This window comes from Fukomys damarensis, unplaced genomic scaffold (genome assembly GCF_012274545.1).
Source record: "Fukomys damarensis isolate Sample0158 unplaced genomic scaffold, DMR_v1.0_HiC HiC_scaffold_15, whole genome shotgun sequence".
In the NCBI taxonomy this organism is placed as follows: domain Eukaryota; kingdom Metazoa; phylum Chordata; class Mammalia; order Rodentia; family Bathyergidae; genus Fukomys; species Fukomys damarensis.
In genome coordinates, this window is record NW_022900927.1 from 5,112,455 (window position 1) to 5,129,853 (window position 17,399).

General features: G+C 43.9%; 1 protein-coding gene and 1 pseudogene across 3 annotated transcripts in view; one reads left to right on the forward strand and one right to left on the reverse strand.

The window, feature by feature from the left end:
• LOC104861955 (tubulin alpha-1B chain) overlaps positions 1–3,426 on the forward strand; it is a 34,059-nt gene extending 30,633 nt beyond the window's left edge. Inside the window, exons 1-4 of one of the 3 annotated variants that reach the window (XM_010623612.3) lie at positions 89–194; positions 1,347–1,569; positions 1,676–1,824; positions 2,250–3,426. In XM_010623612.3, coding sequence (XP_010621914.1) covers positions 192–194; positions 1,347–1,569; positions 1,676–1,824; positions 2,250–3,230 — 1,356 coding nt within the window. In that variant the 5' untranslated portion in view covers positions 89–191 and the 3' untranslated portion in view covers positions 3,231–3,426. Of the gene's footprint in view, positions 1–88; positions 195–1,346; positions 1,570–1,675; positions 1,825–2,249 lie in introns of those variants that run through there. The other 2 variants (XM_010623614.2, XM_019207425.2) reach the window with 2 other exon arrangements.
• Positions 3,427–7,073: 3,647 nt separating this feature from the next.
• LOC104861953 lies at positions 7,074–8,256 on the reverse strand (annotated as a pseudogene).
• Between the last annotated feature and the right edge of the window lie 9,143 nt (positions 8,257–17,399).

Here is a 17,399-nt window from a genome sequence, read left to right on the forward strand (position 1 = left end):
AGGCCCGGCGCCCAGTGGACGCGCAGGGCCGAAGGCGGGGCTCGCCTGCCCCTCCCTAGCCTCTACTTAAGAGGCTCGGGCGCCACCCCCGCCCCAGTGCGTTACTTACCTCGACTCTTAGCTTGTCGAGGACGGTAACCGGGACCCGGTGTCTGCTCCTGTCGCCTTCGCTTCCCTGACCCGTAGCTATCATGGTGAGTGGGCCTTGTGCTGCGCCGGGCGGTGTTCGGAAAAATGGGAAGGAAAAACGAGCGGGAGAGGCTTGGAGGGCCTCTCATTAGAGTGAGTTGGGACGAACGCCTTTTTAGAGAGGAGGCGAGGGCGGCAATGGATGGGACTGAGTTATCGATTCTTCACGTAAAGATGGCTGAGCACTGCATTAAGACCCTGCAGTCTTCCCGCGTGTGCCCTTCCCCCACCGGTGCCCCCCCTTCTGGCGGGCGGGCGCGCGCAGACTTCCCGCCCTCGCTTCCTCCTTGGCGCGAAAGGCGGGGGCGAGAATGAGCGGGAGACAAAGGCGCACGCGCGACCGTTACCTTCCCGCCCAATGGCGGCGGGAAAGCGCCCCTGCAGTCTGCGCATGCGCGCTACGTGGTGTGCCTCTGCGGTTGCAGGGCTTCTCTATTGCCCTGACTTTATTTTTTTCCTTCGTTTTCAGTGAAAACATTAAGAGGAATATGGGGAAGGGCTCCTTAACAGTAGCATGAGGTACACCGCAGCATATTCAGAAAACCCAACTCCCAACAGCTCATGGCTGCCATCTTCTCGCTACCATAGGAAATCGTGAGGGACTAGATGATGGCCTTTGGAGGGATCGGAAATCTGATCTTGCTCCATATCTGTGTTGCTATCAATGCCCTGTTGACATCCAGATTGATGGAGAGGTGCAGGCTGCGGGAAGGCGAGGGAGGCCGCGTCTGGAACAGGGATGATGCACTGGCCAGGTTGCTCCTTACCCAAACCACAGAGCCCCACCCTGGTAGCAGCAGACGCATTTTTTTCTGCCCTGCTTCGGCCACGTGGTTCCTGTGGGGCTGGCCACTGGGTGAACAGATGATATCCTCCCTGTCTTGGTCCTCCAAAGGAGGAAGCTGTGACTAAGCAGTCTAGGTTAAGTCTCTTATTTTTCTTTCTTGAGGTCAAGATTCCATGAGTGTTTTTATACTTGTTTCTTTTTCTTTTTTGGCTATGTTTTGTTTTTTATTTTTTGAGGCAGGGTCTTACTATGTAATTGAGACTGACCTGGAACTCACTGTGTAGCCTCCTCCCTCAGCCTCCGCAAGTGTTGGGATTATAGGCATGTGCCACCACTCCCCGTGATCCTGAATTTTCTGTTCCTCCCACAGCGTGAGTGCATCTCCATCCACGTTGGCCAGGCTGGTGTCCAGATTGGCAATGCCTGCTGGGAGCTCTACTGCCTGGAACATGGCATCCAGCCCGATGGCCAGATGCCAAGTGACAAGACCATTGGGGGAGGAGATGACTCCTTCAACACCTTCTTCAGCGAGACTGGTGCTGGCAAACACGTGCCCAGGGCAGTGTTTGTAGACCTGGAACCCACAGTCATTGGTGAGTGGACCTCAGACATGCACTGGGTGTGGGGCATAGGGTGCTGGGACACAAGGGCTGTGTTGAGGCCCCAGGCTTGAACAGCAGGTTTCTTTTCCTCTTCCAGATGAAGTGCGCACTGGTACCTACCGCCAGCTCTTCCACCCTGAGCAGCTCATCACAGGCAAGGAAGATGCTGCCAATAACTATGCCCGCGGGCACTACACCATTGGCAAGGAGATCATTGACCTTGTCTTGGACCGAATTCGGAAATTGGTAAATGCCATATGTAACTTTTTCCCTTTTTTGAAACAGGGACTTACTGTGTTCAGGAAGTTGGAAAAGAAGCAGGCATTGGTGCCTGAGGCATTCCCTGCCTCAGCTTCCCAAGTGCTGGGATTATAGGAGTACACCTCACAATGTATTTAAAAGGGAGTTGAAGTTGTAAGTTAAATGAAGCGGCCAAGTGACAGCATTCATTCAGCTTTTGGTGTCTGCCAAAATGTGAATTAGGCTGCTCTATTTTTTTTATTGGATTTTTAAAACCACACAGTTCAGCGTTAATGTGTCTGTTTTGCTAATTTCTCGGTCAAACTGACATCATTGATACAATAATGGCTTATGATTTAAAGAAATTATGGAGTGTCATATAAGAAAACAGATTTAGCATTAAAATATTTTTCCTTTTTGTTCCCTTGCAGGCTGACCAGTGCACAGGTCTACAGGGCTTCTTGGTTTTCCACAGCTTTGGTGGGGGAACTGGCTCTGGGTTCACCTCCCTGCTGATGGAGCGTCTCTCTGTCGACTACGGCAAGAAGTCCAAGCTGGAGTTCTCCATTTACCCAGCCCCCCAGGTTTCCACAGCTGTAGTCGAGCCCTACAACTCCATCCTCACCACCCACACCACCCTGGAGCACTCTGATTGTGCCTTCATGGTAGACAATGAGGCCATCTATGACATCTGTCGTAGAAACCTCGATATTGAACGCCCAACCTACACTAACCTGAACCGCCTTATTAGCCAGATTGTGTCTTCCATCACTGCTTCCCTCAGATTTGATGGAGCCCTGAATGTGGATCTGACAGAATTCCAGACCAACCTGGTGCCCTATCCCCGCATCCACTTCCCTCTGGCCACATATGCCCCTGTCATCTCTGCTGAGAAAGCCTACCATGAACAGCTTTCTGTAGCAGAGATCACCAATGCCTGCTTTGAGCCAGCCAACCAGATGGTGAAATGTGACCCTCGCCATGGTAAATACATGGCTTGCTGCCTGTTGTACCGTGGTGACGTGGTCCCCAAAGATGTCAATGCTGCCATCGCCACCATCAAGACCAAGCGTACCATCCAGTTTGTGGACTGGTGTCCCACTGGCTTCAAGGTCGGCATTAATTACCAGCCTCCCACTGTGGTGCCTGGTGGAGACCTGGCCAAGGTGCAGCGGGCTGTGTGCATGCTGAGCAACACCACAGCCATTGCTGAGGCCTGGGCTCGCCTGGACCACAAGTTTGATCTGATGTATGCCAAGCGTGCCTTTGTTCACTGGTATGTGGGTGAAGGGATGGAGGAAGGGGAGTTTTCTGAGGCCCGGGAGGACATGGCTGCCCTAGAGAAGGATTATGAGGAGGTTGGTGTGGATTCTGTTGAAGGAGAGGGTGAGGAAGAAGGAGAGGAATACTAGTTACCCAGTTCAGCCCTGCAGCATAATCATGATGCTCCCAGAACCTCAGCTTGAGCATAGATGAGAAGCACTAAGGTTTTGTGGTTAGATCATCTTCACTTGATCATGTCCAAGATCTTCACTGGTCAGTCATGTCTTTTTTCCATGTGTACCTCTGATTTTTCCATCATGTCTTAAAGTAAAATACTTTAAGGAAGTTTTGCCTCCTGAGTTTTTGTGAAACTGCCTTGATCATTGTAGTTCATACTTCTGAGTGCAGAGTTCCTATAATATAGTGGTAGTTTCTGACACTGCCATTATGAACACACTGACCTAAAAACAAGACCTGGATTTTCAGCACTTTGTGAGACAGCCTCACTGTGCAATTTAAGTTGGCCTTAAACTTTTTTTTGGATACCAGGGACCAAACTCAGCCTTCTGCTTGTGAGGCAGGCAGTGACACCACTGAGCTAAGTCCCTGGCCTGTGCCTCAGACCTTGGACAGTCCTGCCTCATCCTGAGTGCTGGGTTAATACTAGGTATTAACATCTTCACAGGTGGTTTAGGAAAAAACCCGCCAGTTATTGTGAATACTGTTAACATTGGAGGATGAGTTGAGTGGTAGATAAGAACAGAATGCCCTAAGTTCAATGTCCTGGGCTGCCAACTATTGTGTACTTGGAAGTGAGTTTAGATATAAGTTTGTCTAGCCTGTTACTGGCTTGGGAAGTATTTTTTTTAATCTCCAGATGAATGGGAGGACAAGTTGTAGGAGCAGAACTTGGAGTGATTAGCAAAAGTCCTGCCAGAGAAGAAAATCAAACTGAACGATAAAAAATTGCTGGATGAAGATTGGATTACACACATGAAAGAATCACTTAACAGGACTTGATGTTCAAGGTTAGATTTAAAGAACTGGTTTTATCTCAGGTACTATTTGCATGTGTGAGAACCACAGTTCTGGGTTCAATTCCGGATACAGGATGCAGGCTGGATGTGGTGGCATATGCCTACAATTGCAGCACTTGAGAGGCTGAGGCAGGATCACAGCAATTTTGAGGTTAGCCAGAAGTACAGAAGGAGATGCTATCTGGACACTACCCTCCCCAAAAGGAAAAAAAGGATTTAAACAGTTAACGAGGCCTAGGAAGAAATGAAGCCTTCAAATTCTGAAAGCACTAGACAGTATTGCCAAGAACAGCTATTATCTTTGGTTTAAGAAGAGGGAAAATGGCTGGGGATTTAGCTCAGTGGTTGTCTTCCTAGAAAGCGCAAGGACCCAAATTCGATCCCTGGTACCAAAAAAAAGCTATTTTTTTCCCCCCTAGTCCTTAAAGATTCACAGAAAATTGTTCTCAGCTACCTAGATATGAGTTGGCCAACTAGTGTTCTGATAAACTACATGATGCAGGCCAATATAGATGTGGCCATCACAGACCTCAGGGGACCGTAAAATGTTTCAGTGGCCACATTGAGATAGATATGGGTCCATGCTGAACTCACTGAGGAAGACCATTTTGAGAGATCTGTAGCCTGAACAAACCTGCCCCACCCCAGGAAAAAGAAAAGTGGGAAAATTGGACCAGAACTGGGAAACAGCAACACAATTCACCTAGGAAGGTTCCTGGGGGTGGCCTAAAATCAGGGAAATACAGTTTGAATGTAAAATGTGCTTTTTCAGAGTTGGGGCACAACGGAGAAGCTAAGTTTTGTACCTTAGTAGCCTTGAATTCACAATGTAGCCCCAGGCTACTGGCGAACCTCCTGCCTCTGTCTCCCAAATGTTGGGGTTACAGGAGTAGGCCACAACACCAGCAGAAACCATGTTTGGAATTGTGGTTTGGTTTGCTTTGTAGAGACAGGGTTTGTCTTTCATTTTGTTTTGCATTGCTGAGGATAGAACCCAGCACCTCACACATTGCTAAGCAAGCACTCCACCACTGAGGTACACCCCTAAACACTGGGGTGGAGCGGTGTAACATTTTAATAAAAGATCTTGCCAGGTGTGGTGGTACATGCTTGTAATCCCAGCACGCAGGAGGATCTCCATGAATTTGAGGCCAGCCTGAGCTACATAGTAAGACCCTATCTTATAAAACAAAAGATTGTTGTCAATGAGTGGGAGGAAGAGGAGGAGGTTGCTGTCAAAAATTGCTGATTCCTTTGCCTGGCAAGTTAATGCTGTTGGCAGCTGGTCTTTTTTTTTTTTTTTTTTTTTTTTTTTTTTTGTTTTTTTTTTTTTTTTTTTTTTTTTTTTTTTAGGAAGTTTATTGGTCTTTAAATGCTCAAATTGCAAATGAGTGAGTTGGGTAGTGGCATCTGCCTAAGACGTGATGCATCTTTGTCAGTTGGTTTCATAGCACCTCAGTAGCCAGGAAAGGAAAGGTCTCAAAAGCAAAGTCACAATATTAGTGGTTAGGCCCTCTGGTTCAGTGAGACTGCGACAAGTACAGATGGTGACCCACCACCCAAGTTACAGCGGTAACTTGGATTCTGCCCATAGCATAGCATAGGAGAAAAAATGAAAGGTGGATATCTCAAACCCTTATGGACAGATACTGAACGGACAAGCTGGATGTGATATCTAAGGAGCTGAACTCCTAAGGACTATTTTTGATAACTTCAGATACACAGCTGTTACCTGGAATGCCTGAACACAACTTTGACCTATTGAAATTAAGTCTGACAAATGAGAAAGACTTCGCTGAATCAGCTGCCTTAGTTTCACTCCAAAAAGGAAAAGGAAACTGACAGTGGTATATTTTCCATTGAAATTACGTTCCCAAAGAGTGTGCTATAATTCTTTGGGTGGGAACAGTACCCAGTGGTGACAGCCTGACACCCTGTCTGTGTGCCAAACATGTTTTCTGCACTGTACCTGGGTCTAATTGCTCCCTGCTGACTTTAGGAAAATGTAGCTACAGTGTTCTTTGTTATGCACATAGACATGTAAATATTCCTAATAAGTCCCATAAAGCCAAACTAACTTCATGAGTACAAACTTAGAAACGAATAGTTAGCAAGCACAAATATTTACCAAAGTGTTCTAGTGAAAAATGAATTAGCACTTTAGATGGTTTTCCCCCTGCCCTGCTCTCAGGAGATTAAAAAAACAATATTTATGTGCTTACCACTTGCAAAAAGTCATTTCTAAGCCGGGCGTGGTGGCGCACACCTGTAATCCCAGCACTCAGGAGGCTGAGGCAGGAGGATTGCTGTGAGTTCAAGACCAGCCTGGGCTACATAGTGAGTTCCAGGTCAGTCTCAACTACATAGTGAGACCCTGTCTCAAAAAACAAAACAAAACAAAGTCATTTCTAGGGACCAGCATCTTCAGAGGAAAAAAAAGTATTCAACCAAACAACTGGTGTGGAATCCTAGTCTAAAATTATCTTACAAGTGTATGCTGGCCCTTCATTTTCAACTACCTTATAGCTTATTAAAAGCAATCAAGGGGCTGGGGATTTAGGTCAGTGGTTCTGGTGCCTGCTTTGCAAGTGCAAGGACCTGAGTTCAATCCCCAGTACCAAAAAAACAAAAACAGCAACAAAAGCAATCAAAGAGCTCTGAACTTTATATTTTCAAGAACCAGAGTATGACACACATTTCTGAATTTGGACAGACCCCTAGCAGACAGTAATTTCACAAGAATCTTCTATACAAAAGCTGCCCTCCATCTAGGCAAAATCAGGCCTCTCACCAGGATGCAGGAGGCTGCAAGAGGCCACAGAAGGCCCCTGGTACTAGTGAGAATAAAATAAAAAAATTTTTTTAAAAAGCTAAAATGATACGAAATTTAAGCTCTATAATAAACACCAGAGGAAGTGGCCTTTCCTCCATTCCCCATCCCCATTTCATTTCTTTATTTAACAGTTCAAGAAAGACTGCCCAAGAAATACAAGCTCACGTGCTGCATTCAGGACTGTGGTAAATGTAGGTAATTACGAAATAAGTTGAACTTTGCTTCTTGGTGAAGCCACATGAATTTCTTTTTTAAGTGAATTTGACTTTCAGTGTAGTTCCAATTTATGCTTTTAGTGATACATAACAATTTCCAGAATGTTAAAAAGTAATTTCAGTCAGAGCCTTGGATGGCAATGCTTATAAATTATATTTATTAGTATGGTCAAGATAAGAAAAGTTTGGGCTTTGATTATAAAATGTAGCATCTTTCTCTGATTCTCTTGGCTAAACTTTTCCTCTTCTTTTTTCCATTCTTTTCTTTGCTGTCTTCCATCTTTCTGGCTCGAATTTCCTTCATCAAGTCAAAAAATACCTTCTCCGCGTTTCTCGCAGATGTTTCCACATAGTTCACATTCGACCGATCGGCTCTGTTTTTTGCCTCTTATACTGAAACCTGCCTTTCATCTTCTAAATCTGACTTGTTGCCAACCAGTATAAAAGGAACATTTTCATCTTCCTTTACTCTTAAAATCCGCTCCCTGGAAGTCAGCGGTGGCTGCCAAGGATTCCATTGCTGTAACCGAGAAGACACAGAGGAGGCCCTCCCCGCTCCGGAAGTAGTTGTCTCTGATTGCAGCGTAGTCCTCCTCCTATCGATCTGCGCTTCCTCCCCATCCAGCACGACCTTCTCCCTGTAGCCGTCTGCTCTGGTAGGCTCCGATTCCTCCACAAACTCATCATACGTGAACTGCAGGGTCAGGGCCGATTTGCCCACACCAGCGCTGCCCACCATGATGACTGTGGAGGGCCAAAGAGTTCTGACCCTTGGGCTTTTTTGCGGCCCTCTTTTCTCACAGAGTTTTCATCAGAGGCTTAAGGAGAATGCGCGTGTGCGGCGAGCCGGTCCGCCGCCCGCAGGTTCCCGAAGCTGCGGCTGTGCTGCCTCTAGCCGGAGGCTCCGCGCCGAGAGCGGCGGGAGCAGATTCGGAGCTCCGCTCCGGAGAGAGCCACCGCCCTCCAGTCCGCTCTGCTGCAGCCGCCGCCGATCACTTCCGTGGTCTTGTTTCTTTACCACACGAACTACTGCATGGGGCTGTGCAGGTGTCTCCAGATAAATCAGCAGGCTTTCTCCAGAGTGATCCATTGTGGCAAGTTGGAAGCCACAAGGTCTCATGACCAAACTTTGAAAGTCACATTGTCATTCCTACAGTGCCCTATTCATTACATTTGTCCGTCAGTCTTTTTCAATATGGGAGGAAACTGCACAATAACAGGTAAACTGGGTGGAGCGGCCTATTCTTGCGATCCCAGACTCTGGGAGGAGGCTGAGCCTGCAGTGTCATAGAGCTCAGCTTGAGCAATTTAGCAAGATCCTGCTTATTTAAAAAAAAGGGCAGGGGGTGGGGATTTAGCTCAGTGGTTCCACTGCCTGCCTCGCAAGCGCAAGGACCCGAGTTCGATCCCCGGTACCAAAAACAAAACAAAACAAAAAACACTCTGATTCTCTTTGTCAGAACTGTGCCCCTTTCAACTATTTTCTTACTTTCTAACTAATAAATTGTTTGTAACCCCACAAAAACAAAGGAATAAACCCTCAGGTGTTTTTTGGTGGTGGTGAATTCCTTTGTTTTTTGTAGTAGTGGTGATTGATCCCAGGGAACGTTGGGCTACATCCCCAGCCTGCCAGCTTTTCTCCTCCTCCCTCCCTCCCTCTATTCCTTCCTTCCCACCCCCACCCCAGAGTACCAGGGATCGAACTTGGGAACTTGCACTTGCAAGGCAGGCAGTGGAACCACTGGGCTAAATCCCTGGCCCCCTTTCTTTCTTTCTTTCTTTCTTTCTTTTTTTTTTTTTTTCTTTCTTCTTTCTTTCTTTCTTTCTTTCTTTCTTTCTTTTCTTTTCTTCTCTTTCTCTCTTTCTCTCTTTCTCTCTTTCTCTCTTTCTCTTTCTCTCTTTCTCTCTTTCTCTCTTTCTCTCTTTCTCTCTTTCTTTCTTTCTCTCTTTCTTTCTTTCTTTCTTTCATTTTGAGACAGGGTCTCCCTAAATGGCCCAAGTAGAATTTGAAATGATCCTACCCCAGCTTCCTACAGTTTAAGTATCTGGGATTACTTTTAGGCACGCACCACCATGGTTTAGAAAAATCCTAATTTTTACATGGAATAAAACAATATCTTATATATATACAATTTAAATTCTTTTAAATTTATTTTTTGAGACAGTCTTGTTATGTAGCTCAGGCTGGCCTTGAACTCATCATGTAGCCCAGCTGGCCTCGAACTAGTGGCAATCCTCCTGCCCCAACCTCCCACGTGCTGAGATTATAGGTGTGTGCCACCACATCTGGCTATACATTTGTGTCCTTTTTTCCCCTAAATGCTTGAAACATTTCACTTTGAAAAGGGGAAAAATCCAAATCAGGGTGTGATGACATACGCATGCAATCTCACCTTATTGGAAGGCTGAGGCAGGTGGGCCGAGTTCAAGCCCACTCTGGGCAACTTAGTAAAATCGTGTCTCAAAAACACAAAAGGACTGGGGAAGAAGAGAAGGAGAAGGAAGAGAAGAGGAAGAAATGAACCATTTATTTAGAAAAAGAACAAAAGTAAGAAAAAGTTCAAGGAGTATTTACTTACTGATGAGAGTAACTATGTCAACACTTTCAATTTATGTACACCTAGCCTTCTTTTTTTTAAACACCAGATTGCTGAAAAGCTTTGGCAACTCAGTGCTCTTCAGCTTGTTGAGGTTACTATTAAAATAGGAGAAGTATAGTGTCTCATGTTACAGGTGACAGATTTAATTGGCAGGAAGGAAAATGATATAATTCCTGGTAAGGCAGGAGCCTTAAATATTGCCTGCCACGAGATCAGAGGGAACACAGGTCTTTCAGCCTGTGGAGGATTGGGTCATGCTTGGACTGAGAGGCTTGAGCAAGGGAGGAGGGAAGAGCATTTTCTCTGGAGATGCCATTTCCCCCTCCCAATCCCATCAAACTCCTGGCAAATTCCTTAATGCCCTGCAGATGGCACTGCTGACAAGGAGTTCTCTGTCCAGGAGAGTCAAACTCAGATTTGTGAACTCTGCCCTTGCCATTATCTTGGAGCTAAAATGAAAAGATGCAAACAAACAGGAAGTGACTAACCTTCCATCCCCAGCATTTACATGCTTGTTGCTTTTTGTCCTGACACTTGTTGGAAGCAGCTGGGCCTCATGGTAAGCCGCTGTGAGTCAAGCAGGCATAGAAAACCCCACCTCCAAGGAGTTTCTGGACTCAGCCCCGCCCACAGGTGCTCACTAAAAGGGAAGAGCAGGTCGCCTCATCAATCAAAGTCAGTATGATACAAAGTCATTAACCAACCATGACATCATATTGCGTGGACGCTGTGTGGTGCAGACCAGCTTCCTCCTCTCTGCCATCAGGTCCATAAACCACTGCACCTCTCCATGACTGACACCATGCTGCAGTGTTGCTCTGTCCAACCATGACAGAATCAAGTTTAAACAGCCACTCCTGCCCGGGCCCCTCAAACACTCTTCCTCTTGCCTATAACATCTTTTCCATCCATAAGCACTCCCCTCATACCTTTGTCCAGTGAATTCATTCCCTTCCTTCAAGGAAGAAAACCAAATGTCATCTCTTAAAGGAACAAGAAACAAGGTCAGATTCCCCACTATATATTTCATAGGACCTTCTATTTTCTCTCATGGCACTTATCACATTTGGTAATTACATATTTGTGTGAGTTTTGTTGTTGCTGTTTTTGAGGGTTCTTTTTTGGGGGGATAAGTTCTCATTATGTAGCCCAGGCTGGGCTTAAACCTGAGATCATCCTGCCTCAGCCTCCTGAGTGCTGGGCTTATAGGTATGTGCCACCACACCTGACTAATATATTTCTCTTCTGTTAGATTTGATAAGCACCTTGTCTATTGTGCCTACCACTGTATCACAGTGTCTAGATCAGTGCTTAGTATCTGGTTAACACTTAATAAATGCTCCAAGAATTAATTTTGTGCCGGTCAGAGGTTCAAACTTTTAATTCTGGTTTTTTATTTTTCTAAGGATTCAATTTGGCTCATGTAAAAAGAATGAAAATGTGTTAGGTACATGTACCAACTCCCCATGATGAATACAATCATTATGTACTGCAAATATGTACTAATACAATTTTTAGGGGGCTGGGGATTTAGCTCAGTGGTGCTGCCACCTGCCTTGCAAGCACAAGGATCGGAGTTCGATCCCTGGTACCAAAAAAAATTTTTTTTATGGAGGTAGGGGGAAATTTTTTATAAAGAAAATAAAATTTAGGAGTATGATTTAACATGTGTCTTGTTTTGTTTTGTTTTTTTGGTACCGGGGATTGAACTTGTGTCCTTGCGCTTGCAAGGCAGGCCACCGAACTGCTGAGGTAAATCCCCGGCCCTAACATGTGTCTTGAATGATTTAATGATAGAGAAAAAATGTGTCTCATGGCACACTTTTCATTCTGAGAGAGATGATGTCACTGCCTTCCCCCTTTCATGCTAAACCCAGGCCCTGAAACTGAGCAGCCTCAGGAAGAGGGTGAGTGCATGTGTTTACTGGGGATTGAACCCAGGGAAGCTCTACCACTGATCTACATCCCCACGCCTTTTTATTGTTAATGGGGATCAAACTCAGGACCTTGCGCTTGTGAAGCAGGCAGCAGAACCACTGAGCTAAATCCCCAGCTATTTTTTTTGTTTTGATAGAGGGTCTTGCTATGTTGCCCAACTACCCTCAAACTTGAGATATTGCTGCCACAGCCTCCTGAGTAGCTGGGATTACAGGGATGCACCATTGTGTCCAGTTTCTTTCTTTCTTTCTTACTTTTTTTTTTTTTTGGTACCGAGGATCAAACTCAGGTCCTTGCACTTGAGTGGAATGTGCCCAGTTTCTGAAGCCTCTTCATAAAGGAGATCGATCCCTCAGCTTCTCTCTGACCCAGCTTGAATGCCTCATGATACTGGCATGTAGGAGCTTCCGCTGGCTCACAATGACCCAAAGAATGCATGCCATGAACTAAGGTGTGACCTAGTCGCCAAACAGGCTGATGTCACTGTAGATAACCCTTTAGTTCAAAAGCGCTTGGCCCTCAGCAGGGGAATATTTCTACCCACCTCTTCCCTGGGCACCCCACTGTGCAGTCTCTTAGTTCTGCTTCAGTAGGGAGCTGGGCACCATAGCCCACACATACAGTCCTGATCACTCTGGAGGCTAAGGAATGAATACAAGTTTTATGCCAGCCTGGGCAATGTAAAGAGACTATCTCAAAACAAAAACAAAAAACTGGGCATGTGGCACATGACTGTAATCCCAGAACTCTGGGAAGCTGAGACAGAAGGATCACAAATCCGAGCCTTGCCTCAGCAATTCAGTGAGAACCTGTCTCAAAATAAAATATAAAAAAGGGCTGAGCATGTAGTTCAGTGTGAAGACACTAGACTCAATTCCTAGTGTCACATACATGAATTAATTAGTTAACAGGACTGGGATTAAAATAAAATAAAAAGGACCGGGGTGTAGCTCAGTGGTACAACATTTGCCTAGTGTTCAATTCTAGAATCACAAAAGAGGAACGTGGACAAATAAGAAAGTTTCCTCCAAGGGGTGAGTGGAGTTGTAAGGGTTACTAAGGTAGAGCGACTCAAGAGAATAAAGCACATTTAGTTTAAAAAGAGAAGACTGGGCCCAGGGATTTAGCTCAGTGGTTCTGCCACCTGCCTTGCAAGTGCAAGGACCAGAGTTCGATCCCTGGTACCAAAAAAAAAAAAGGAAAGAAGTCTGGGTGGCACATATGTGTAATCTCAGCAATCTGGGAGGCTGAGATAGGAGGTTTACAAATTCAAACCTTTAGAGGAACCCTGACTCAAAATAAAATTTAAATCCTAGGGATTTTAAAGCAAAAAAGATGGCAAAAAACACTTTACCTCCCTTTATTTTTTTCGTACTAAGGAATGATCTCTGGACATTGTGCTTGCAAGGCAGGAGGCGGCACTACTGAGCTAAATCCCCAGCCCAAACTCATGCTTTTTTGTAGCAGACTAAGTACTCCATTGTATTAAAAAAAAAAAAAAAAACACACCTTCTTTATGCATTCGTCAGTTTATGAACATTTGGGCTATTTCCAAGATTTAGCTATTACAAATTGTGTCACTATAAACATGGTGTGTATATATTGGTGTGGTGTGATGTTTTTAACTCTTTCAGGAAGATACCAAGAAAGGGAATAGCTGGGTCAAATGGAACTTCCAGTTTTAGTTCTTTGAGAAATGTCCACACTGATTTTTATAGTGGTTGCTCCAGTCTACACTCCTACCAACAGTGCAGAAGTGTTCCTATTTCTTCACAGCCTCATCAGCATTTGTTATTGGATAATTTCTAGATAACAGCTATTTTTTCTGGAGTGAGTTGGAATCTCAGCATTGTTTTAATTTGCATCTCTCAAATTGTGTGTGTGTGTGTGTGTGTGTGTGTGTGTGTGGTCTTGTTTTGCTTTGTTTTTTGGTACCTGGGATCGAACTTGGGTCTTTGCACTTGTGAGGCAGGCAGTGGAACCACTGAGCTAAATCCCTGGCCCTTTTTCATATATTTATTTGCCATTTCTACTTCTTCATCTAAGAAATGTCTATTCATTTCATGTGCCCACTTTTTGACTGGGTCTTTAAATCGCTTCTCAGCCTTTTGGCTAAGATCAAGTGGTTGGGTCTTTAAAGCTGGGGGATCTGATTTTTTTTGAATGTTTAATATATTCTAGATAGTAGTCCTTTGTCTGAGGAACAGCAACAAAATTTTTTTTCCCGTATTGGGAAAAACCCATATTGGGTTGTCTCTTCACACTTTGTTGGTGTTTTTTGTTGTTGTACAAAAGCTTTTTAAGATGAGATCCCAATTGTTGATTCTTTGTGATATTTCCTTTGTGGTCAGAGTTTTGTTCATAAAGTCTTTGCCTACATCATTGTCTCCCAGAGTTCTACCTATTCTATCTTCCATCAGATTTAGTGTTTTTGTTTTAATATTTCAATCTTTGATCTATTTTTATTTGAGTTTAGTGATGGTGAAAGATATGTGTCTAGTTTTTTGGGGTTTTTTTTGTTTTTGTTTTTGTTTTTTTTTAGGCAGGGTCTCTCTATGTAGTTGAGACTGACCTGGAACTCACTATGCAGTGCAGGCTGGTCTCGAACTCACAGCGATCCTCCTGCCTCAGCCTCCCGAGTGCTGGGATTATAGGCGTGCGCCACCACGCCCAGTGATATGTGTCTGGTTTTAATCTTTGCCAAATGAAAAGTCAGTTTTCCCAGAATCATTTATTAAAGAGGCTTTGTTCCAGTGAATGTGCTTGGCTCCTTTGTCAAAGATAAGGTGGCTGAGTGTTTGGAGTTGATTCTGCATCTTCAAATCTGTTCCTTTGATCCTGGAGTGTGTCTTGCCAGTACCATGCAGTTTTTTTTTGTTTGTTTGTTTTTGTTTTTGGTACCGGGGATTGAACTCAGGTCTTTGTGCTTGCAAGGCAGGCCACTAAACCGCTGAGCTAAATCCCCGGCCCCACCATGCAGTTTTTATCACAGTACTTTTGTAGTTTAATCTATCTATTTGTTTGTTTGTTTGTTTGTTTTGGTTTTTTGAGACAGGGTCTCAGTATGTAGTTGAGACTGACCTGGAACTCACTATGTAGCCCAGGCTGGTCTCAAACTCACAGTGATCCTCCTGCTTCAGCCTCCCAACTGCTGGGATTACAGGCATGAGCCACCACACCCGGCCTTGTAGTTTAATTTTTAATGAAGGATTGTGATGTTCCCTGCCTTGCCTCTGTTGCCCAACATTGCTTTTGCTATTCTACATCTCTTCTGGTTTTAACTGAATTTTAGGATTTTTTTTCTCTAATTCTATGAGATATGCTATTGAATTTTTTTTTTTTTTTTTTGGTACCAGGGATAGAACTCAGATCTTTTCATTTGCAAGGCAGGTGGCAGAACCACTGAGCTAAATCTCTGACCCTAGGTGCTTTTTTTTGTATTGGGGATTGAACTCGGGTCCTTGTGCTTGCAAGGCAGGCCACCAAACCGCTGAGCTAAATCCCCAGCCCCCTAGGTGCTATTTTGAAGGATGTTATTTTCCTAATTTCTCCATCAGTGAGTTTGTTATTCATGTATAGAAAGGCTACTTTTGAGTGTTGACTTTATATTCAGCTATGCTATTGAATTTGGTTATTAAATCTAGAAGATTTCTGGTGGAGTTTTTGGGGTCTTCTATGTAGAGTATCCTGTCATCTGCAAATAATGATAATTTAACTTTTTCCTTTCCTACCCTTATTCTCCCCCGCCCTCTCTTTTTTATTTTGGGGGGTGGTACCGGGGATCAAACTCCGGTCCTTGGCGTTTGTGAGGCAGGCCATCGAATTGCTGAGCTAAATCCCTGGCCCCTCTCTCTCTCTGTTTTTTGAAACAGGGTTTCATTATGCAGTTCAGGCTGGCATTGGACTCACTATGTAGCCCAGGCTGGCCTGCAACTCCAGTCGATCCCACTGCCTAAGCCTCCAGAGTACTGGGATTATGGGTCTGCACCACGGGATTTTAGAGTGAAAGCTTTCAGTTTTTGTCCATTTATTATGATGGCTATTGGTTTGTCACAGATGGCTTTTGTCAGATTGAGATATAGACAATCTATTGCAATTTTCTGTAGGGTTTTTATCATGATTGGGGGGGTGGACTTTCTTAAATGCTTTTTCTGCATCTGTTGAGATGACCATATGGTTTTTTGTTTGTTTTTTGGTACTGGTGATTGAACTCAGGACCTTGAACTTGCAAGGCAGGTGGCAGAACCACTGGGCTAAATCCCTGGCCCAATTATATGCTTTTTATCCTTGGCTCTGTAAATATGGTGTATTATATTTATTAATTTGTGTATGCTGAACCATTCCTGCATCCCTGCTCGGTTGTGATGGATCCTACTTGGTCATGGTATGTAATCTTCTTGATGATTTACTGCATTCTGTTTGCCAGTACCTTCTTGAGGACTTTTGCATGTATGTTCATTAGGGAGATTGACCTGTATTTTTCTCTCTCTCTTTTTTTTCAGTTTATGTTTTTTGGTTGGATCCTTCTCTGGTTTTGGTATCAGGGTAATGCTTGCTTCCAGGAATAAATTTTGGAGTATTGCTTCCCTTTCAACTTCATTAAAGGGTTTGAGAAGCGGTGGCATTAGGTTGTCTCTAAATTTCTTATAGAATTCAGCAGTGAATCAGTCATCGGCTGGGCTTTTCTGTTGTTGGTAGATTTAAATTGCATTTTTAATTTCATTGGCCGATACTGGTTTATTTAGAATTTTTACGTCTTCTTAATTCAGCTTTGGTAATTCATGTATATCTAGGAATCTGTCCATTTCTTCTGTTTTCCATCTTACTAGAATATAGGTTTTTTTGTTTTGTTTTGTTTTTTGTTTTTTGAGACAGGGTCTCACTATGTAGTTGAGACTGACCTGGAACTCACTATGTAGTCCAGGTTGGTCTCAAACTCACAGCAATCCTCCTGCCTCAGCCTCCCAAGTGCTGGGATTACAGGCATGCGCCACCACGTCCAGCTTAGAATATAGGTGCTTGGGGTAAGTATTGATGATCTTCTGGATATCAATAGGATCAGGTATGATTTTACCCTTTTTATTCCTAATTGCCTGGATTTGAATATTTTCTTTCTTTTTTGATAAGTTTGGCTACAAGTTTGTCAATTTTTAAAAATCTTTCAAAGAACCAACTCCTGAATTCATTGATTCTTTGTATTCCTTTCTTTTATTTTCTTTTTCTTTCTCCATTGCATTAATTTTTGCTCTGATCTTTTTTTTTTTTTCCTTTGTACCAGAGATTGAGCTTGAGACCTTGTGCTTGCCAGGCAGGCAGCAGAACCACTGAGCTAAATCCCCACCCCTGCTCTGATCTTTATAATTTCCTCTTTTTATGAGCTTTGGGTTTGACTTGCTCTTTTTTTTCAAGAAGCTTGATGTTCAACATTAGCTTGCTTATTTGAGCTCACTCTGGTTTTCTGATATTGGAAATCACCACTATAAATATCACTCAAAGGACTGCTTGCATTGTGTATCATAAATTCTGGTATGTTATACTGGCATTATCATTTAATTGTAGAAACTGTCTAATTTCATCTTCAGTTTAATCTGTGACCCATTGGTTGCTCAGGAGTGTACTATTTTATTTCCATATGTTTATCAAGTTCTTGTGGTTTCTTTTGCTATTTTGCTATTCTTGTACTATGGTCTGATAA